The sequence below is a fragment of the Chlorocebus sabaeus genome, chromosome 10 (assembly GCF_047675955.1).
Source record: "Chlorocebus sabaeus isolate Y175 chromosome 10, mChlSab1.0.hap1, whole genome shotgun sequence".
In the NCBI taxonomy this organism is placed as follows: Eukaryota; Metazoa; Chordata; class Mammalia; order Primates; family Cercopithecidae; genus Chlorocebus; species Chlorocebus sabaeus.
This window is the reverse complement of record NC_132913.1, coordinates 89,935,237-89,957,807: the sequence shown is the minus strand read 5'-3', so window position 1 is coordinate 89,957,807 and position 22,571 is coordinate 89,935,237. Positions and strand designations below refer to the sequence as shown.

At 40.4% G+C, this 22,571-nt stretch overlaps 1 protein-coding gene across 2 annotated transcripts in view; it reads right to left on the bottom strand.

Moving 5' to 3' along the window:
* BMPR2 (bone morphogenetic protein receptor type 2) overlaps positions 1-22,571 on the bottom strand; it is a 200,977-nt gene that overhangs the window by 37,638 nt on the left and 140,768 nt on the right. For both annotated transcript variants that reach the window (XM_007965888.3, XM_007965886.3), the window contains exons 4-7: positions 9,345-9,455; positions 8,203-8,294; positions 3,622-3,852; positions 2,539-2,653 (exon numbers count right to left, since the gene is read on the bottom strand). In XM_007965888.3, the coding sequence (XP_007964079.1) occupies positions 2,539-2,653; positions 3,622-3,852; positions 8,203-8,294; positions 9,345-9,455 (549 nt within the window). The remainder of the gene's footprint in view (positions 1-2,538; positions 2,654-3,621; positions 3,853-8,202; positions 8,295-9,344; positions 9,456-22,571) is intronic.

The window sequence follows — 22,571 nt, the reverse complement described above, 5'->3', positions numbered from 1 at the left end:
TGAGAAGCTGGGACCACAGGTGTGTGCCACCACCTCCAGCTGATTAAAAATTCTTTTTGTAGAGATGGGGGTCTGACTATGTTGTCTAGGCTGGTTTTGAACTCTTGGGCTCAAGCAGTCCTTCTGCCTAGGCCTCCCAAAGTGTTGGGATTATATATATGACTCACTGCACCCAACTCAGAAATTATTGATGGACAAGAATTAATTTTTTTTTTTTTTTTTGAGAGGGAGTCTCACTCTGTCACCCAGGCTGGAGTGCAGTGATGTGATCTCAGCTCACTGCAACCTTTGCCTCCCAGGTTCAAACGATTCTCCTGCCTCAGCCTCCTCAGTAGCTGGGAATACAGGAGCGCGCCACCACGCTTGGCTAATTTTTGTACTTTTAGTAGAGACGGGGTTTCACCATGTTGGTCAAGTTGGTCTCAAACTCCTGACCTCATGATCCGCCCACCTCGGCCTCCCAAAGTTTTCGTATTACAAGCATGAGCCACCGTGCCCGGCCAAGAATTAAATTCTTAATGGCCCCTATAAGTCTTGAAGTTCTTTTTCTTTCATTTTTTTTGTTTTTTGAGACAGGATCTCACTCTGTCACTCAGGCTGGAGTGCAGTGGGATGAACACAGCTCACTACAACCTAGACCTCCTGGACTCAAAGCAATCCTCCCACCTCAGACACCTAAGTAGCTCAGATTATGTGCGCATGCCACCACATCTGGCTAACTTTTCTACATTTTGTAGAGAAAGGGTCCCACTATGTTGCCCATGCTGGTCTCAAACTCCTGTGCTCAAGTGATCCCTGAGATCGCTTGAACACTCCAAGTGTTGGGATTACAGCCATGAGTCACCATGCCAGCCAAAGTTCTTTCTCTTATTCTTCCTGTTATATTTCTTTTCCTTTTTTCTTTAAAATTATTTGTTTCTCATCACAAAGTATAGGGAATGGAATACAATGCCTGTAATCCCTTGGGTGCATATATTCCTAGCCTATACATCCATAAATACCCTGTACAACACCAGGCTCATACTGTTCCCAGAAGCATTTTCTCACATCCTAACAGCTGCAGAGTACAGTATATGACGAGGTAGGAAGTATAAACAGATTCCCCATTCACAAGGTAGGGCACCTCTTTAATTAGTGTTCCTATTCACATTTGCTATTTTTTTGTTTTGTTTTGTTCTTGTTTATTCTGAGACAGAGTCTAGCTGTCAGCCAGGCTAGAATACAGTGGTGTGATTTCAGCTAACCAGAACCTTCACTTTCCAGGCTCAAACAATCCTCCCAGCTCAGTCTCCCAAGTAGCTGGGACTACAGGTGCATGCCACTATGTCCAGCTAATGTTTGTATTTTTTGTAAAGACAGGGTTTCACCATGTTACCTGGGCTGGTCTCAAACTCCTGAGCTCAAGCGATCCACCTGCCTTGGTCTCCCAAAGTGTTAGGGTTACAGGCATGAATCATCGCGCCTGGGCTGCTAACATTCCAACTGAAGTAGCTGGTTGTTTTTACTAATGATTTGATGAAACTCTCTTGCAAACAAGTACATCATAGACAAATTATGTCTGCACAACTCTTAGAGTTGTTTAAAGTAACCTAATAGAAAGACAGTGACTAAGATTCATTTCTTATCTCCAGCTTTGTAAGTCCCAGGCTGCCTATGGCACCTGGACTGTTGCCCCTGGGTCCCCTACATCCCCATGGCAACAATGGAAGAAGGGCAGGCCAGGACAAGCATGAGGAATAAACAGTCTTTACTGGACTCACACTAGGAGTCTGTGGGCCTTGAGGACCTTCATGTATTTGTCAATGTTCTTTTCAGCCTTTTCCCATAGCCTCATGAGCTGCTTTTCTTCTGGTAATAGATCTTCTGGTAAGAGACCTTTCTCTTCTCCTCCATGGTGGCTGTCATTGTCTGGTATTTCCAGTCAACCTTGTAAGCCCAGTGCCCCAGGTAGGGCAAACTTCCTTCGAGGCTTCGGACATATGACCCTGAGGGTGGCAGAAACCGCCATCTGCTTTTTCTTGTCATACGGCAGTGGGATTCCATCAAACACCTTGAAGTGATCCAGGGAAGCCTAGCCTTGCTTGGTGTTGTGGGGCAGCCTACTGCAGGTGGTCTGCCAAAAGATATGGCTGGGGACCCATAAATGGTAGGGTCCTTGGGAAAGGTTGGTGTTTGTCTGCTTGCAGAGGAAGGCTAGGTACTTTAACTTGTTTCTGTAGAAACTGCCAGAAATGGTGATGTCCTCTCAGCACATGACCACTACTTTCTCTGCTGGGTCATGACAGCCTCCAGGTAGCCCAGCAGTTGGACTCAGCTATCAAGCACCAGGACTGCCCCTCTGCCATCTTGGCAGCTGCGTGGGAAAGCTCTTTCTGTTACATCTCAAATGCATTACATGCCGAATCTTTCAAACAACTAGCTAATAATAAATCTCTGATAAGATAAATTATACTTTTATACTTTGAAGATATAATTAAAATTTCCTGTTGTGAATTCTGAACCCACATGAGTGTCAATTTCATCTATTGACTCTCTTACCTCCTCGTGGTAATTCTGTGTGAAGATAAGCCAGTCCTCTAGTAACAGAATGAGCAAGACGGCAAGAGCTTACCCAGTCACTTGTGTGGAGACTTAAATACTTGCATAAAGATCCCTATATAGAGGAAAAAATGCAAAAAAAAAAAAGGAGATTTTTAACATGAAGAGGTAAGTTAGCATCCTTATAAAGAATTTGCAAATAGGTTAGGATTCCATGAAGATCTAATGAACTACTACATTTCAGAATCTTGAAAGAGTTAGGATGACATTTGTGTGTGTAGAGAGGAGAGGAAGGGAAGGTAAAGGGAATTTAAACATTATCAATTTTTATGGCTCCAATATTAAAAATTATGAATGATTATTTCCTTTGAAACAACTATTTGATCAAATTAAGATAGAAAAGTGTATCACTTACCAGTACGAATATAGATTATATTGTTATGATTAATAAGTAGAAAATAAAAGGCTTTTGTAAATATATTCATGTATGTAATGGTGCTACTCAAAGTGCTTATCTACAAACTATTACCAGTTGCTGATGAGAAAAGAAGTTTGCATCAGAATGAATGTTAATTAAAGTACTGCTTCTTTCATGGAAAAACTTGTCAAAAAATTAAATAAGAAAGAGAAAAACAGAAAGAAAGACGAGACAGCAAAACAAACGGTATAATTAGTTGATTCACATTCTGGCGTGAGATCCTTGTTTCACTGCAGACATGAATAATCCAGTTTGTGAGTCAGCAATGCTCTATCTGTAATACAGTGGTCCTCTCTGAAGTCTGATTAACAACTAATATAAATGTCAGTTTATTTTTTGAGATGGCGTCTTGCTCTGTCGCCCAGGCTGGAGTGCAGTGGTACAATCTTGGCTCACTGCAACCTCCGCCTCCCGGGTTCAAGCAATTCTTGTGCCTCAGCCTCCCAAGTAGCTGGACTTACCGATGTGCACCATCACACCCCTGACTAACTTTTGTATTTTTAGTAGAGACGGAGTTTTGCCATGTTGGCGAGGGTGGTCCTGAACTCTGGGCCTCAAGTGATCCACCGCACGCGACCTTAGTTTAGTTTTTATGAAGAACTTACATTGGGATAATACTCCATCACAAGCAAATATTCCATGCGCCCATCTGCAGTGACTCTCTCATCTCCAACTATAAAGCGAGCAATGTTGTCATGTTCCATCAAAGGCACTCTGTAAATGTTCTTTTCGTTGATAAAATTCTGGCGGTTTGCAAATGAAAACACTTTTACAGCAACTGGACGCTCATCCAAGGAGCCTTTATATACTGCTCCATATCGACCTCGGCCAATCAGCTGTGTTTTAAAGAAAGCAAGGTATTAATATCAGAATTGAACAAATTTACTAAATAATAAAGTACAATTTTTTTTCCTTTTTTTTTTTCTTTGAGACGGAGTCTTGCTCTGTCGCCCAGGTTGGAGTGCAGTGGCCGGATCTCAGCTCACTGCAAGCTCTGCCTCCCGGGTTCACGCCATTCTCCTGCCTCAGCCTCCTGAGTAACTGGGACTACAGGTGCCTGCCACCACGTCTGGCTAATTTTTTGTATTTTTAGTAGAGACAGGGTTTCGCCATGTTAGCCAGGATGGTCTCGATCTCCTGACCTCGTGATCCACCTGCCTTGGCCTTCCAAAGTGCTGGGATTACAGGCATAAGCCACCATGCCCAGCCAATAAAGTACAAATTTAAACGAAATGCCACAGCTCTCTGTTGCTTACAGTTTATTCCATTATCAAGAAATTAATAAATTCTGTTCTAGTATGGCTGATGAAGCTCCTATCAGACCCAGCCTGCCCACCACAGAGAACATTTATAAATGCTGGACAAAATTAAAAAAAAAAAAAAAAAGATCTAAAGGCAGATCTTGAGAGGCATTAAGGCTTTGAGAAAAAAGTGGCATGGGGCAAGTTACCCATTTTTATGGCTTTTAGCTTGAGGGCAGGCTGAAATCAGCACATGCAGTGGAACTAAAATTGCTGTAGAAAATCATTCTAGGCTGGGTGTGGTGCCTCACGCCTGTAATCCCAGCACTTTGGGAGGCCAAAGTGGGCAAGATCACTTGAGGTCAGGAATTCGAGACCAGCCTGGCCAAAGTGGCGAAACCCTGTCTCTACTAAAAATACAAAAATTAGCCAGGTATCATGACACACACCTGTAATCCTAGCTACTCAGGAGGCTGAGGCAGGAGAAGCACTTGAACCCGGGAAATGGAGGTTGCAGTGAGCTGAGACTGTACCACTGCACTCCAGCCTGGGCGAAAGAGCAAGACTGTCTCAATTTAAAAAAAAAAAGAAAAAAGAGGCCAGGTGTGGTAGCTCACGCCTATAATCCGAGCACTTCGGAAGGCCGAGGTGGGTAGATCATGAGGTCAGGAGATCGAGACCATCCTGGCTAACACGGTGAAACCCCGTCTCTACTTAAACAAAAACAAACAAACAAACAAACAAACAAACAAACAAAAAGCCAGGTGTGGTGGCGGGTGCCTGTAGTCCCAGCTACTCGGGAGGCTGAGGCAGGAGAATAGCGTGAACCTGGGAGGTGGAGCTTGCAGTGAGCCGAGATCGCGCCACTGCACTCCAGCCTGGGCGACCTAGCGAGACTCTGTCTCAAAAAGAAAAAAAAAGAAAAACAGAAAATTGTTCTGGCTTTGAGAAACTCAGGGCATATTTGGGACAGCCACAGTTGCTAAAAAGTGAGGGGAGAACCCTAGAAAGGAGAAATTCAGAGAGAGGGAAACCCAATGAATATATAAGACAGTCTCCAGCTAAAGATAAAATAACTGAGGCCAGGCGTGATGGCTCATGCCTGTAATCCCAGCACTTTGGGAGGCTGAGGCAGGTGGATCATGAGGTCAGGAGTTAGAGACCAGCCTGGCCAACATAGTGAAACCCCGTCTCTACTAAAAATACAAAAATTAGCTGGCCGTGGTGGCATGCGCCTGTAGTCACTTGTGTGGAGACTTAAATACTTGCATAAAGATCCCTCTATAGAGGCTGAGGGTGGAGAATCAATTGAACCCAGGAGGTGGAGGCTGCAGTGAGCTGAGACCGTGCCTTGTACTCCAGCCTGGGTGACAGAGCGAGATTCCATCTCAAAAAAAAAGATAAAATCACTGAACTGAGATTTGAGTTTCTGCCCCAGACAGGTTTGTGGTATATGTTCAACCAAGTTAATTGCTTACTAAAATAGCAAAAATTGACACACTTTAGAAGAGTCTAGTGTTCCACAATACAATATTCGCAATATCCAGAATACAAAAAAATTACTCAACACACAAAGAACCAGTAAAATGTAACCCATTCTCGTTATTTTTGGCTTCTGGGGATTGCTTTTACTTTTTAATAAAACAGGTGGGGGATTTACCATCATTTATTTAAGGATATATGTTGTGTTTAATACACTATTTCCAAGTAAAAATTATACAAAGTGTCCTTTTAAAAGGTTGTATCAATATATAGTTAATTCAGCAATGTTTGGAAGTGTTTCTATCACTTAATCATGGTTAAAATTCCATGGGTTAACTAGTATTTCTTTCAGCCTCATAAATTGGACATCTTACTGTACATTTCTCAGCCACACTTACTTCTTTTGTGAATTGGCAGTTAATATCTTTCGTCCCTTTTTTTTTTTTTTTTTGAGACAGGGTCTCTGTTGCCTAGGCTCACCACAACCTCTACCTCCTGGGCTCAAGTGATCCTTCAACCTCAGCCTCCCGAGTAGCTGGGACTACAGGCATGTGCCACCACACCCAGCTAATTTTTGCATTTTTTATAAAATAAATGGGGTTTCACCATGTTGCCTATGACTTCTCTTGAACTCCTAGGCTCAAGCAATCCACCCACTTCGGCCTCCCAAAAGAGCTGGGATTACAGGTGTGAGTCACAGCACCTAGACTTTTTGTCCATTTGCTATAGAATGTTTCTTTCATCTTGATTTATATCGGTTCTTTATCAAGTCTTCCCTTATATGTTGAAATTTATTTTTCAAATTTGGCTTTTGTCTTTGTTTACGGTATGTCTCTCCCAAAACAGAAAGTTCTTACAATTTTTTTATATAGTCAAATCTATCATACCTATTATTTAATAGTCTCTGGTTTGGGGACCATAGTTTTCAAGTCAATCTTAATAAATATCATAAAAACACTCATCATGGTAACACTTTTAATGTAGCTTCTGAGATATCACCAAATAGCTTCTGAGATATCACCAAATGAAACTTAAATTCTACATATAAGAGCTTTATGTATCTACAAAAATATGTACTATATGCAGATAAGGAGTATTTATTTGTTGTCTATTATGGATTCCTTGTGGCACACTCTTTTCAAACTTTCATGTCTTTATTCTCATACCCTGTACAAATCTCTACTCAAAGGTCAACCTCTTTCTAAATATATATATATTTTTTATTTTTTTGAGATGGATTCTTGCTCTGTCACCTAGAGTGCAGTGGCATGATCTTGGCTCACTGCAACCTCCACCTTCTGGGTTCAAGCAATTCGCTAGCCTCAGCCTCCCAAGCAGCTGGGACTACAGGCGTGTGCCACCACTCCCAGTTAATTTTTGTATTTTAGTAGAGATGGGGTTTCACCATGTTGGCCAGGCTGGTCTTGAACTCCTGACCTCAAGGGATCCCGCTGCCTTGGCCTCCCAAAGTGATGGGATTACATGCATGAGCCATCACACCTGGCCATATTTTCTTTTCTTTTTTTTTTTTTTTCTGTGGCAGAGTTTTGCTCTTGTTGCCCAGGCTACAGTGCAATGGTGCGATCTTGGCTCACTGCAACCTCCGCCTCCCAGGTTCAGACAATTCTCCTGCCTCAGCCTCCTGAGTAGCTGGGATTACAGGCATGCGCCACCACGCCTGGCTAATTTTGTATTTTTAGTAGAGACGGGGTTTCTTCATGTTGGTCAGGCTGGTCTCGAACTCCCAACCTCAGGTGATCCACCCGCTTCAGCCTCCCAAAGTGCTGGGATTACAGGCATAAGCCACTGTGCCTGGCCCGTATTTTCTTTAATAACTCCCTTTTCATCACTTTCTTATTCACTATACTTTTCTTTTTTTTTTTTTTTTTTTGAGATGGAGTCTCGCTTTGTCGCCCAGGTTGGAGTGCAGTGGCCGGATCTCAGCTCACTGCAAGCTCTGCCTCCCAGGTTTACGCCATTCTCCTGCCTCAGCCTCCCGAGTAGCTGGGACTACAGGCGCCCACCACTGCGCCTGGCTAGTTTTTTGTATTTTTTAGTAGAGACAGGGTTTCACCGTGTAGGCCAGAATGGTCTGGATGGATCTCCTGACCTCATGATCCGCCCATCTCGGCCTCCCAAAGTGCTGGGATTATAGGCTTGAGCCACCGCGCCCAGCCTCTTATTCACTATACTTTTCTTCATAGCGCTTACTACTATTTGCAATTATATCATACATTCCTGTACCTGTTTGTAGACTCTTCAACTCAAATACAAGCCCCAGGAGACATATCTGTATTGTTCACCTATGTTCCCAGTGCCTAGAATAGGCCTTGACAAAAAAATTGTAATTTAGTAAATAAGGGTTAAATAAATGAATGAATGTCTTAATGAGTGAATGAAGTCACTGTTCCAGGTCTAGTATTATAGTAGAAACAATAGTCCATAATCTAAAAGCAAACTTACCTCCAACAGTTTCAGATTATCTAGGTCAAGAGAGGGTTCAGATGCTGCTGCCTCCATCATGTTCATACTGTGAAGACCTTGTTTACGGTCTCCTATAGGAACAGGAAACAGATTACTACTATATGGTTTTCTGAAAATGAATATCTTTTTTTCTTTTTTTTTGAGACGGAGTCGCGCTCTGTTGCCCAGGCTGGAGCGCAGTGGCCGGATCTCAACTCACTGCAAGCTCCGCCTCCCGGGTTTACGCCATTCTCCTGCCTCAGCCTCCCAAGTAGCTGGGACTACAGGCGCCCGCCACCTCGCCCGGCTAGTTTTTTATATATATATATTTTTAGTACAGACGGGGTTTCACCATGTTAGCCAGGATGGTCTCGATCTCCTGACCTCGTGATCCGCCCGTCTCGGCCTCCCAAAGTGCTGGGATTACAGGCTTGAGCCACCGCGCCCGGCCTGAAAATGAATATTTTTTTACACTTTTTATAATATTACACTTAGAAAGAAGAGCTGCAGAAAGATTAGCAGCAAGATTTATGCCTAATGTCAATAGGAGTAAAGCGATTTACTAAACTAGGTAATATCTATAAATGAAGATGAATGCAGAATAGCATGAAAGCCAAATTCTGGGAGACACTTTCATAATGACTTACTTTAAAAGTTTAAAACCCTAAGCAATATTTTTATAAAAACTTTAAAGAAGATTGTATAGAAGTTATTCGAATGAATGTTGACTTCCTAAACAGTCCATCAAACCTAAAGTTTATTAGAACCAACTTGACATTTGATGACACTGAGGAATTACTGTTATTTTTTCAGATGTGAAAATGGTGTTATGGATATGTATTCTTAAAGCTCCTGTATTATAGAGATAATATTTAAAGAGATAAAAATATCTAATTAAATATTTATAGATATATTGTATCCGTGATTTGCTTCAAAATAATCCAGTGGCATGGAAAGGGGTAGTGACTGATAATTTAAATGATGAAACAATACTGTCCATATGTGATAACTACTGAGGCTGGCTGTACTTTGCATAACTTTGAGACTATTTTTTTTTTTAACATAGGGCATTTAAAAGGAGCAAATAAACTGCTTAAATTGCATGTTTAATAAATGATAGGACAAAAAACGGTAATTTTTACCTGTCAACATTCTGTATCCAAAGCATAAGGCAACTATCAAAACAGTTAATACAGAGACTGATGCCAAAGCAATGATTATTGTCTCATCTCGGTTAAATGAATGAGGTGGACCTAAAAGAAAACAAATTTTGAAACGTCATCATTTTTTGAAAAAGTATTTTGTTAAATACTGACAGACTGCCCTTTAGAAAGGCTGTATCAATGTATAATCAAATCAGCAATGTTTTTGCATCAAAGGAAATGAAAGAAAAAATTAGCAACTTTGTGATAATTACAAATTATATTTTTTAATCATACAGACTATTCCATATAGATTTGGAACACTGAAACACCAAATAGGTGTGCTCCTAATTATTGAAATATCAACTATACCATGAAACAGCGTAGAAGAGGATAGTATACTATTAAGAGTCTTAGAATCTAACAGTTTTAGAATCACATTTGGTTTTAACTCCTCAATTTCCTCATTTATAAAAATAGTACTCTGTATTTCCCAAGTTAGCTGTAAGATTTAGATGGCAGTCTAAGTACCGAATATGATGTCAAGAATATATTATCTGGCTGGGCACGGTGGCTCATGCCTGTAATCCCAACACTTTGGGAGGCTGCTGCAGGAGGATCACTTGAGGCCAGGAGGTCAAGGCCAGCCTGGACAACATAGCAAAATGCCAGGCATTAAAACAAATTAAAAAAAAAAATTAGTCAGGCATGGTGGCATGCACTCAGGGGGCTATGGTAGGAGGATTGCTTAGGCCCAGGAATTTGAGGCTGCAGTGAGCCATGATTGTACCACTGCACTCCAGCTTGGGTGATGTAGTGAGACTGTTTCTTAAAAAAAAATTAAAGTTTTTTTAAAAAAGCATGTGTTATCTACGCAATAAATGGTAGTTATGTTTATCAATATTGATATTATTATTAATGAAAATAGCATGGCTTTGCAGGTAATTGAATCTGAATTGGACTTGAAGCTCAGTTCTTCCACTTAATATATGACCTTCGGGAAGTTTCTTCACCTATCTGAGCCCAAGTTTACTCACTTGCAGAATGGAATGGGAACACACATAGGTAAATCACAGGGCTATCATGAACATGTAAACATTTTATGTGTTAAGTTCCATTCTGTGGGTCAGATCATGTCTAGAGCAAATACCCTTTAGGATGGATGGCCACCAACTAGAGCATATCCAAAAGACAGCAAGTGCAACTGTGAAGGTATGAGACCTCTGAACTGTGATGGGTAGAAAGAACTGAAAACATCTGATGAGAAAAAAAGAAAACTTGCGAGGATGTGATAGCTGTCTTCACATCAAAAAATGGACTTGATTTGGACCAAGAAAGAATAACCAGTTCCAATCAGTGTATCTTCAAGGATAACAGCCTTTAGTTCAGCATACAGAAAAACATGGCTTATAAATAGACCTGTCTAAAATAGAATGAGTTACCCTATTAAAGAGCTGTTCATTATTTTACTAGACATAGTTATGCAATGTTTGGTAATACTGATCAGAGGCTGTGCTTGATGACTGCCAGCATCTTTATTCATTCTTTATATTCAATCAAAATCAAGCATGTTATACTCAAATTAGAAGCTTCTATGGCAAAGTAGGATGCCTCTATGGTGAAGAGTTCCTCTAATGGGCATTCCTGTTTTAATGAATTTATTTGTCTCAATCAAATTAAGTAGAAGTTGCTTATTAAAATGTCAAAACTATATTTCTATAGATGGATCTGTTGAAACAACACTGAAATATTCTTAATTTTCAGGCCATTTGTTAGATTTTCTTTTTCTTTCTTTCTTTTTTTTTTTTAAGAGAGTCTTGCTCTGTCGCCCAGGCTGAAGTTCAGTGGTGCAATCTCAGCTCACTGCAAACTCCACCTCTCAGACTCAAGCAATTCTTGTGCCTCAGCCTCCTGAGTCACTGGGATTATAGATGTGTAGCACCACACCTGGATAATTTTTGTATTTTTAGTAGAGATGGGGTTTCACCATGTTAACCAGACTGGTCTTGAACTCCTGGTCTCAAGTTGATGTGCCCACTTTGGTGTCCCAAAGTGCTGGGATTACAGGTATGAGTCACTGTGCCCAGCCCATTTATTAGATATTAATAGATTTTAACATATTGATCATTGTGCCTCCTTTTAACATACAGAGTAACTTACAGGCAGAAAAGCTACATATAAAACTCATTTTACCACAGTGAGATATTATTTCACATACATTAGCATGGCTACAATTTTTAAAAAAAGAAAATAAAAAGTGCTAGCAAGGATGCGGATAAATCAGAACTCTTGTACATTGCTGGTGGGATATAAAATGGTAAATATACAGTAGAAAACAGTTTGCAAGTTCCTCAAAAAGTTAAACATGGAATCACCATAAGACCCAGCAATTCCACTCCTAGGCATATATTAAAAAGAACCAAAACCAAGTGTTCAAAGACAAACTTCTACACACATGTTCACAGCATAACTATTGACAATCCCAGCACATTGGGAGGCTGAGGCAGACGGATCACGAGGTCAGGGGTTTGAGACCAGCCTGACCAACATGGTGAAACCACATCTCTACTAAAAATACAAAAATTAGCCGGGAATGGTGACACGTGCCTGTAATCCCAGCTACTCAGGAGGCTGAGGCAGGAGAATCACTTGAATCCGGGAGGCAGAGGTTGCAGTGAGCCAAGATCATGCCATTGTACTCCAGCCTGGGCAAGAGAGTGAGACTCCATCTCAAAAAAAAAAACAAAACAACAAAAAAAACAAAAAACAAAACAAACTAACTCATTTTTAGAATTTGCTAAACCTAAAAAATAAACTATTTTCAATACATACACACACACAAAACTAAATAATTTATAGATTGATGACTATACAAAGATATTTTATGTGCTTATAGTTTTCCTTTTCCAGAAAATCATATCGTTGTAATGATACAATATATAGACTTTTCAGACTGCCTTCTTTCACTTAGCAATATGTACTTTAGGTTCTTCCATGTCTTTTTGTGGCTTAGTAGTTCATTTCCTTTTATCACTGAATATTATCCATGTCATAGATGTACAATCTCAGCTCACTGCAACCTCCGCCTCCTGGGTTCAAGTGATTTTCCTGCCTCAGCCTCCTAAGTAGCTGGGATTACAGGCACGTGCCACCACACCCGGCTAATTTTTCTATTTTTAGTAGAGACAGGGTTTCACCATGTTGGTCAGGCTGGCCTCGAGCTCCTGACCTCGTGATCTGCCCCCCTCGGCCTCCCAAAGTGCTGGGATTACAGGCATAAGCCACCGCGCCCAGCCAAAAACTGATATTTCTTTAAATGTTTGTCAGAATAAAAAAATTCATAGATCTAACATGAAACAAAGTTTTGCTACATCCAAATGAGAAAGGCTGAATATTTAAATGTGTTCTTACATTCTTGTGTAATTCAAATAAATATGAGTTAATAAAGATTATCTTAAGTCTTCTCTATAAAAAATAAAGTTAAATATTAAATGTAACATGGCATTATGGATAAAACTGTTTCTGCAAATGAGTTAAGATATCCAACATTATAATTCCCAAAAGAACTGAACCATATTACTTATTTGATAAATGTATTTCAAATTCAACTAGGAATGAGAAGTGATAAGGAATCTAATTTTATTTTTTAAAAATCTAATTTTTAATTCTGAAATATGTGGACATGTTTAAATTTCAATATTTAAAATTTAGATTAATGTTCTTTAAAGGACATTACCAATAAAATATTAAAATTGTAATGTAACAAAGGTTAGATTTTGGAAAAACCTGAAACACCAAATATTGTACATAAAAGTACAGAATTAGTACAATTGAAAATTTAATAATACAGATTTTTCCACTAGGATTTAGCTTTCTAGGTTTTTTTTTTTGCTTTTACTAAATTATGAGAACATTGTATACAGCTAACTAATGTGTATTTTATCAAGCTTTTATTACAAAATAGAAATGATAATTTTCCTAGTCTTTTTCTAGTTGTTGGAAAGTGATTTTAGCATTACCCAAATTTTTGGAAACTGGATAAATTTATATAATACTAATATAAATAGTAAGGTTTCTAAAAATGTTTCCATTTGCAAAATTGTTTTTGTTACTAACATAAACAACAAAAGCTTTTTATAGCCTATGAAGAAAAGCAGTATCTTGGAAACACTAAAAATGATTAACTATATACACGGTGCTTACTTTTTTTTTATTCAGAATAAGAGATACTAAAAAGTATGCTGCTTAAACTACAACCATGACTTAGCCCCTAGAATGTTTATGCTTTACTTCTTGATAAGCTCCTTTAGACTTATTTGGACAGAGATTATTAAAATCATTCTTATACAGCCCGTAAAAAGAAAAACAGAAGCAAAATAAATTGGTGTAGGTATTTCTAAAACTTTTTCATATTTAGAGTTAGATTCCTCTGAATATCTTTTCAAATGTATGTCCTATTTTTCCATACATTTCTACCTTATGTGTCATTAAAAACATCACTGAGAATCATAACCCAACATTTCCTTAAAAAATTATTTCGACTTTTGTCTCTGGAATTTTCTTTCCATCCACTAACACTGATACTGAAAATTTTAATGCAGATGCTTTCTTGATCATGCCAGAAAGTGCCAATGGAAGGTTGCCTCTTCTAGTTTTAATCTTTTTATTATAAAAAACTTACTACTATACAAAGTGGAGTATACATACAAATTCCAAAGGCCCATCACTAAACGTTAGCAACCATTAACATTTTGTTATCCAATGAAACATTTTCAAACAATACAACTCATTTGACTTCTCATATGGTTTGTTGACAGAAACACTGAAGGGTTGCTGTTAAGTGGACATTCTGCCAGAGTTAACAATCAAGTTCACATGTACGTAGGTGACAACTCCCATATTTCATCAGTTTTAATATATACATTGATCACATCTTAAAATCTCCTACAGTGGGATATATCATATTTGTGGCACTGTAAAATTATTTGACAGTATTTCTTTTTCTTGGTGATAAGGAAATAATAGCCTCAGCCGGGCACAGTGACTCACGCCTGTAATCCCAGAACTTTGGGACACCCAGGTGGGTGGATCACTAGGTCAGGAGTTCGGGACCAGCCTGACCAACATGGTGAAACCCCATCTCTACTAAAATTACAAAAATTAGCCGGGTGTGATGGTGTGCACCTGTAATCCCAGCTACTCGGGAGGCTGAGGCAGGAGAATCCCTTGAACCTAGGAGGCAGAGGTTGTAGTGAGCCGAGATCACACCACTGCACTCCAACCTGGGCAACAAAGCGAGACTCAAAAATAATAATAATAATAATAGCCTCAACTGACAGCTTTTTAGATAAGATAAAATGATTTATCATATCACATATGTTAAAATGTGAAAAAAGGGTCAGGCACAGTGGTTCACACCTGCAATCCCAGCACTTTGGGAGGCTGAGGTGGGCGGATCACCTGAGGTCAGGAGTTCGAGACCAGTCTAGCCAACATGGTGAAACCTGTCTCTACTAAAAATACAAAAATTAACCGGGCATGGTGGTACATGCCTATAATTCCAGCTACTCATGAGGCTGAGCCAGGAGAATCGCTTGAACCTGGGAGGCAGAGGTTGCAGTGAACCGAGATCGCGCCATTGCATTCCAGCATGGGCAACAAAAGTGAAACTCCATCTCAGGGAAAAAAAAAAAAAAAAAAGTGAAAAAAGGCCAGACAACAGTGGTTCATGCCTGTGATCTCAGCATTTTGGGAGGCTAAGGTGGGAGAATTGCTTTAGGCCAGGAGCTTGAGACCAGCCTGGGTGACAGAGCAAGACTTTGTCTCTCCAAAAAAAAAAAAAAATAGCTGGGTGTGGTAGTGCATACCTATAGTCCCAGTTACTTGGGAGGCTGAGACAGGAAGACTGCTCGTGCCCAGGAGTTCGAGGCTGCAGTGAGCCATAACTGCGTTATTGCACTCCAGTATGGATGGGTGACAGAGCAAGACACTGTCTCGACCAGTGTGAAAAAAAGAGACTCCCACTTTTGCTTAGAGTATAGGAAGATGCAAATAATTTTGTTCCCATCTTAATAAGAAGCCGAAACACCTCCCTGACAACAAGTTAGAAAACCTAAAAATCACAACCTTTTCTTTAAAAATAAGATCTAAGGACAAAAGGAAACTAAATGGATTAAAAAGTAGAATATGACAAGACTCTTCCAAGAGTGAAAAGACCCAAAGTTGTTCTTATTCTAGGTAAAGCAGTGGGTGGAGGAGGACACCACAGTACATGTGAGTAGGAAGAAACAGCTGAACATTTAATGAATTCTTTTTTTTTTTTTTTAAAGCAGAGTCTCACTGTCTTGCACAGGTGGAGTGCAATGTCATGATCTCGGGTCACTACAACCTCTGCCTCCCAGGCTCTAGCAATTCTCCCGCCTCAGCCTCCCGAGTAGCTGGGATTACAGGCGCACACCACTACGCCTGGCTAATTTTTTTTGCTGTTATTGTTTTTTGAGACAGAGTTTCGCTCTTGTCACCCAGGCTGGAGTGTAGTGGCGCGATCTCAGCTCACTGCAACCTCCACCTTCTGGGTCCAAGCGATTCTCCTGCCTCAGCATCCCGAGTAGCTAGAATTACAGGCACACGCCACCATGCCCAGCTAATTTTTTGTATTTTTAGTGGAGATGGGGTTTCACCATGTTGGTCAGGCTGGTCTCCAACTCCTGACCTCGTGATCCACCCACCTCGGCCCTCATGAGCCGCCCGCCTTGGCCTCCCAAAGTGCTGGGATTACAAGTGTGAGCCATCACACCTAGCCAATGCACTGAATATTTATGTGCCCTGCAAATTCATACGTTAAAGCCTAAATCCCCAACGTGACACTATATGGAGGTGGAACCTTTGGAAGGTAATTATATAATGAGGGTAGAACCCTCATGAATGGGTTTAGGGCCCTTATTTAAAAAAAAAAAAAAGGCCAGGCATGGTGGCTCATGTAATCCCAGGTGGAGGCCAAGGTGGGTGGATCACTTGAGGTCAGGAGTTTGAGACCAGCCTGGCCAACATGATGAAACCCTGTCTGTACTAAAAATACAAAAAATTAGCTGGGTGTGGTGGTGTGTGCCTGTAATCCCAGCTACTTGGGAAGCTGAGGCAGGAGAATCGCTTGAACCTGAGAGGTGGAGGTTGCAGTGAGCTGATATCACACAACTGCACTCCAGCCTGGGTGAGTGAGACTCTGTCTAAAAAAAAATAAATTAATTAAAAATTTTTTTAAAAAGAGGAGACACAGGATCTTTCTGTTCTCTGCCATGTGAGAACACTGGCATGTGAGTTACATGTAACATGTAAGTTACAATAAGAAGACAACCATCTACAGGCACTATTAAGAACACGGACTTCCCAGACTCTAGAACTAAGCACCCAGTCTGCGCTACTTTGACTGAGACACCTAGGTAGGAAAATCTGTCCTAAGGCATTACATCAAGTATTAGCAAGCATGACGAACAGTGATTTAACTTCAAAATTTAACTATAATTTAACATTATCACAAACAACCAGTTGTTAGGAAATAAGTAGTCTATTACTGATAATATTACATTCCCAAAATATTTCAGGTAAAAGTGGGAAAGTAGTTTAGTGAAAAGAGGTCGTAAGTTTTAGCCCCACTTTAGCCACTGTGGACAAATTATATAATTTTTCTGGGCTCTTACTTCTTTATGCATAAAATAAAGTAGTTATAGAATGCCAGCACCACCTCTAGCTTGCCAAGCTCCAGCCAAAGGAGGAGAATAAGTAAGGAGGTCTCTATACCATGGCTTATAAAAGGCACAATAATGTTCACAAGTTAACTGGAAGTAAAGCATCCAGTAAGCAAGTGGTTACAAAAGTTGCTCATAAGAGATCAAGCACAGTGCTCACACCTGTAATCCAGCTACTCAGGAGGCTAGGTTGGGAAAGTTGCTTGAGCTCAGGAGTTAGATGCTGCAGTGAGCTATGATTGTGCCACTACACTCCGGCCTAGAAGACAGAGTAAAGCCATTTCCAAAATTAAAACAAAAAAAACCAACCAAACAAAAAAACCAGCTGCTCCTATGAGAGTGCCCTCTACAGGATAGGTGAAGAAACCTCAGAATTACAGACCTATTTGCGAGGTACTCTGTAATAAGTACTAATCAGAAGTCCCCTGAACTTCTGATTGGCAAACTTTTCTTCCAGCGTCTGAGGTGAGAAATTGTTCGGGACTTCAAAATAGATTGGCACATCTAGAGTACAGCTATTGGTATTTTGACAAATAGCTATCTCTCTGGTTGAGTAGGCCTGTCTGGTTGGCCTTTTTGAAGACACTAACCTGTATATTATCCATGCCAAACATGTAACAATCATGCCAAAAGATATCCAACTAGCACACTGCATTTGTAGAAAGCATCCTTATGAATCTACCATGATGGGCCGGGTGCGGTGGCTCACGCCTGTAATCCCAGCACTTTGGGAGGCCGAGGCGGGTGGATCATGAGGTCAGGAGTTCAAGACCAGCCTGGCCAAGATGGTGAAACCCTGTCTCTACTAAAAATACAAAAAATTAGCTGCGCGCAGGGGCAGGCACCTATAATCCCAGCTACTTGGGAGGCTGAGGCAGGAGAATCACTTGAACTCGGAGGGCGGAGGTTGCAGTGAGCAGGGATCGCGCCACTGCATTCAAGCCCGAGTGACAGAGTGCGACTCTGTCTCAAAAAAAAAAAAAAAAAGGAATCTACTATGATGGAAAACTTCCGTTGAAAAAATATTATCTTCTTCCTGTTACTGGTAGTTCTGAACATTATTTTTTCCCCATAGGGTCAAAAGGCACCTAAGTATAAGACAGTGAGTGAAAAAATAGGGAACAGAAATTATGTGTTGGTAGTTTTTCCATTTTTATTTGTATGTGGATTTTCAATATAAATGTGGGACATAAAGCATTTAATGAAGGTCAAAACATTTCAGTGAACAAGTTTTAAAAGTTCAACTTCATAACAATTATTTAATTTGTTCTTTTGTTTGATTTTTTTTGTTTGTTTTTGAGGCTGGGTCTCACTTTGTCACTCAGGCTGGAGTGCGGTGGTATGACCACGGCTCACTGCAGCGTCAGCCTCCCAGGCTCAAGCGATCCTCTCACCTCAGCCTCCCAAGCATCTGAGACTACAGTCTCATGCCACCACGTCTAGCTAATTTTTATTTTTTGTAGAGACAAGGTTTTGCCATGTTGCTCAGGTTGGTCTCAAACTCCCGGGCTCAAGCAATCTGCCTGTCCTGGCCTCCCAATGTGTTGGAATTACAGGCATAAACCACCATGCTTGGCCATAACAATTACAAATAAACCTGTTAAATTTTTCTGGACAATGCCTGCATTTGGATTTTCGGAAAGTAAGTAAATTTCTTATTGACAGCAACTAAATGATGTTTGTAGCATTTTAATCATAGAGTAGGTTCCATCTGTTCACTCTACTTTTTTGAGTTGTCCTGCATTCAAGTACATGTTTTTAATGCTGTCTTTTTGCTGTTCCTGTCTGTTATTAAAATACATTAAACTATAAAACAAAAATAAGTGACCTTATAAGTGACTTTTAAGGTCCTTCTACTTCCAAAACTCTGTATGAGTCTTCTCATAGTTTTTTGAAGGTTCAGCATTCTTTGCTTTTATTCTCAAATTTATAAAAGAAAATGCAACAACACTTTTTACATTAAATATTCATTAATTCAAAATCTGAAATATGGATTATTAATTCATGTATTGGAGAGGATGAAAAAAGTTTTAAAACATTTTAAAAATGTTATAGTGCTGGGAAGGGAAGAGCATGGCCTCTTTAAATGATATGGAACGGGGGGCGGGGTAAGTGCTGGGTAGAGAAAAGTGGGTCCCTGGCTAGGGCTCCACTCCCACAGACCTAGGTGAGGACAGGAACTGCTTTCCCGCCCAAATGGTGCATTTCCAAGACCACCCTGACCTGCCACGTCCCCATCCTGGGCCTATAAAAACCCGACACCCTAGCGGACAGACACACAGGAGGCCAGACTTAAAGAGGAGAACATCGGCAGAAGAAAGTGGCTGGTCGTCGAGAGCAGCACGCCAGCAGAAGAACACAAGGACAGGCACCCACACGCCCACACGCCGGCAGGCCATCCACCGAAGGACAAGGACGCAGAGTTTGGCTGGGGCAGACGGAGGAGAGTCCTGGCCACTGGGCGGCCCAACTCCAGGAGAAAACCATCTCCCTTAGGGTTCCCCCATCTGCTGAGAGTTACTTCTACTTTTTTTTTTTTTTTTTTTTTTTTGAGACGGAGTCTCTCTCTGTTGCCCAGGCTGGAGTGCACTGGTACGATCTCGGCTCATTGCAGACGCCGCCTCCCGGGTTCACGCTATTCTCCTGCCTCAGCCTCCCCAGTAGCTGGGACTACAGGCGCCCGCCACCTCGCCCGGCTAATTTTTTGTATTTTTAGTAGAGATGGGGTTTCACCGTGTTAGCCAGGATGGTCTCGATATCCTGACCTTGTGATCCGACCTGCTCAGCCTCCCACAGTGCTGGGATTACAGGCGTGAGCCACCACAGCCGGTGGAGAGCTACTTCTACTGATAAACCTTGCACTCATTCTCCAAGCCCAGGTGTGAGCCGACTCTTCCGGTACACCAAGGCAAGAAACCCTAGGATACAGAAATCCCTCTGTCCTCGTGATAAGGAAGGGGGTCTAATTGAGCTAACACAAGCTGCCTATAGATGGCAAACTAAAAGAGCACCCTGTAACACACGCCCACTGGAGCTTCAGGAGCTGTAGACATTCCTCCCTAGACACTGTTGTGGGGTTGGAACCCCACAGCCTGCCTGTCTGTATGCTCCCACAGAGGTTTGAGCAGAGGGGCACTGAAGAAGTGAGCCACACGCCGCATCACGCACCCTGTGAGGACGAGGGAACTTTTCCCGTTTCATTATAAACCATATGATTGGTTAAATTTCAAATAAAAACTTTCCAAGGCCATGTCACATGGTCTAAAAATATGAGATCCCTGAAAAACTGCCAGGAAAGATATTTCAATATGTGTATTCACATGTGCATGCAATAAAAGAGGCCTTTAACTAGAAAACTCCTATTTTTTGTTGTCTATTTCTTTAAAAACAAACAAGAAAAAAACCTTTGTACATAACATACACTACATCCACGTTATACCTGAATCGTCTTGTTCTCCTACCTCTAATAAACCCTCTTTTTCTTCCCTATTAGTTTTCTCGTTTAAATACTCAGCCAAATGTAAACACTGCAATGTATGCCTGTGCAATAGTTGGGCTTATACAAGCAAACACTTCCTGAATGCAAAACAGACAGGGAACCTCTGTCTGTCTCATTGGAGTCTGGGATGTTTCTGTTTACAAATCCTGGAGCCAGGCGGGGGCCACTACTGGAGGCGTTCTGTCTGTTTCCTTGCTACACTCAGCTTTTGTCTGGGTCTGTGTCAAAGAAAGAACAACATTGTTACATGTGCAGCAAGCAGCAAAGGGAAGCTTAAATATAACACACTAGTGGTTATGTCAGCTCCTTCGTCTTTTACCACTCTGTGTAGAAAGGCAAATTGGGGATTAGTTTTTGTAGTTTTCAAGCAATGTAGTTCTCATACAAGTAGAGAAAAACATTTAAATCCCAAACAATGTGATCACAGTTAAATGAATTCCTTGGCAAAATAATCCAAATTGTTAAGATATTGTTTCTGTACTATGATTTATTGTGGAGCTCAATGTTTTGAACAAATGTTTTTATAGGAAATAAACAACGTTGATTTCTTTTAATATGTTTGGAATGGCAGTAATCATAATCAGAATAATGTTTATATTTAATGCCCTAAAAACAAATTGAGAGGGGGCAGGTTTCTTGCTTCTTCAAACAAGTAGTTAATACCGAATACGAAAGACTGGTTTAAATTTAACTTAGTAATCATTTTGAATAGATCTAGCTTGGAAGAAAAAGCAAAAAATAACAAAAAAGAAAAATAGCCCATACTTTGCTAACCGAGTCAAGGCATTCAATGAGTGAATTATGAAAGAAACAGTGAAAAACTGAGAGAGAGAAATAACAGTCTGAAGTTAAATTCCACCCCCGCCAAAAGGTTAGAAAAGACATGAAAAAAAGGGAAAGACATTCCGTGCCCTTCCTCGCTAACTTTCAGCTTCAATTTCTTTAGAATGTATTTTAAATAGCTGTTTTATGATTAGGAGAGACAATTTCAGCAATTTATTTTATTAAAGAATGAATTAAAACATTTATATTTGATTGGAATAAAATCATTAAATAAAAAATGGAAAGATCATATTTAATACACTAGGAATTTTAAAAATACAAGAAAAATAGAAGAATTAATTTGCAGACCATTGCACATCAAAACATCTCATTGAAGAATAAAGAAAGCACCATTAAATATGCTCTCAAAGTATTTTTGGTATAATTCTACTTTAATTACCTCTATTGTACTAAGATTGTACTTTTCAGATATGATAGAACAGAGTCTGTTACTCTATACAACTTAAAAAAAAAGTATTTAATGATTCTTAGAAAACACCAGTAACCTAATTGAGTAAGAAATGTCCATTTAAGCCTAAAGTTACCACTAGAAAAGTGGAAACCTAGTCACTATAATATTCATTATTTAAAACAAAACAAATTCAAAATAAAATTCACAATACAGAAAATTCACAAGACTCACAATATAGAACTAAACCAAAGAGTATGTCACTCAAAGATCCCTGGTCAATTTTCCTAACTGCTCTACAAAATGACAATTCTAAATTCAGAATCCATACTCAAGACCTCTGTTTTGAGAAAATAACCATGAACTAATTTGACTATCAAAGTGAAAGCTATCTCTTCCAGTTATTTACTTTTTTTTTTTTTTTTTTTGAGATGGAGTCTCGCTCTGTCGCCCAGGCTGGAGTGCAGTGGCCGGATCTCAGCTCACTGCAAGCTCCGCCTCCCGGGTTTACGCCATTCTCCTGCCTCAGCCTCCCGAGTAGCTGGGACTACAGGCGCCCACCACCTCGCCCGGCTAGTTTTTTGTATTTTTTAGTAGAGACGGGGTTTCACCGTGTCAGCCAGGATGGTCTCGATCTCCTGACCTCGTGATCCACCCGTCTCGGCCTCCCAAAATGCTGGGATTACAGGCTTGAGCCACCGCGCCCGGCCCCAGTTATTTACTGATTGAACAACAAAATATGAATCGCATCA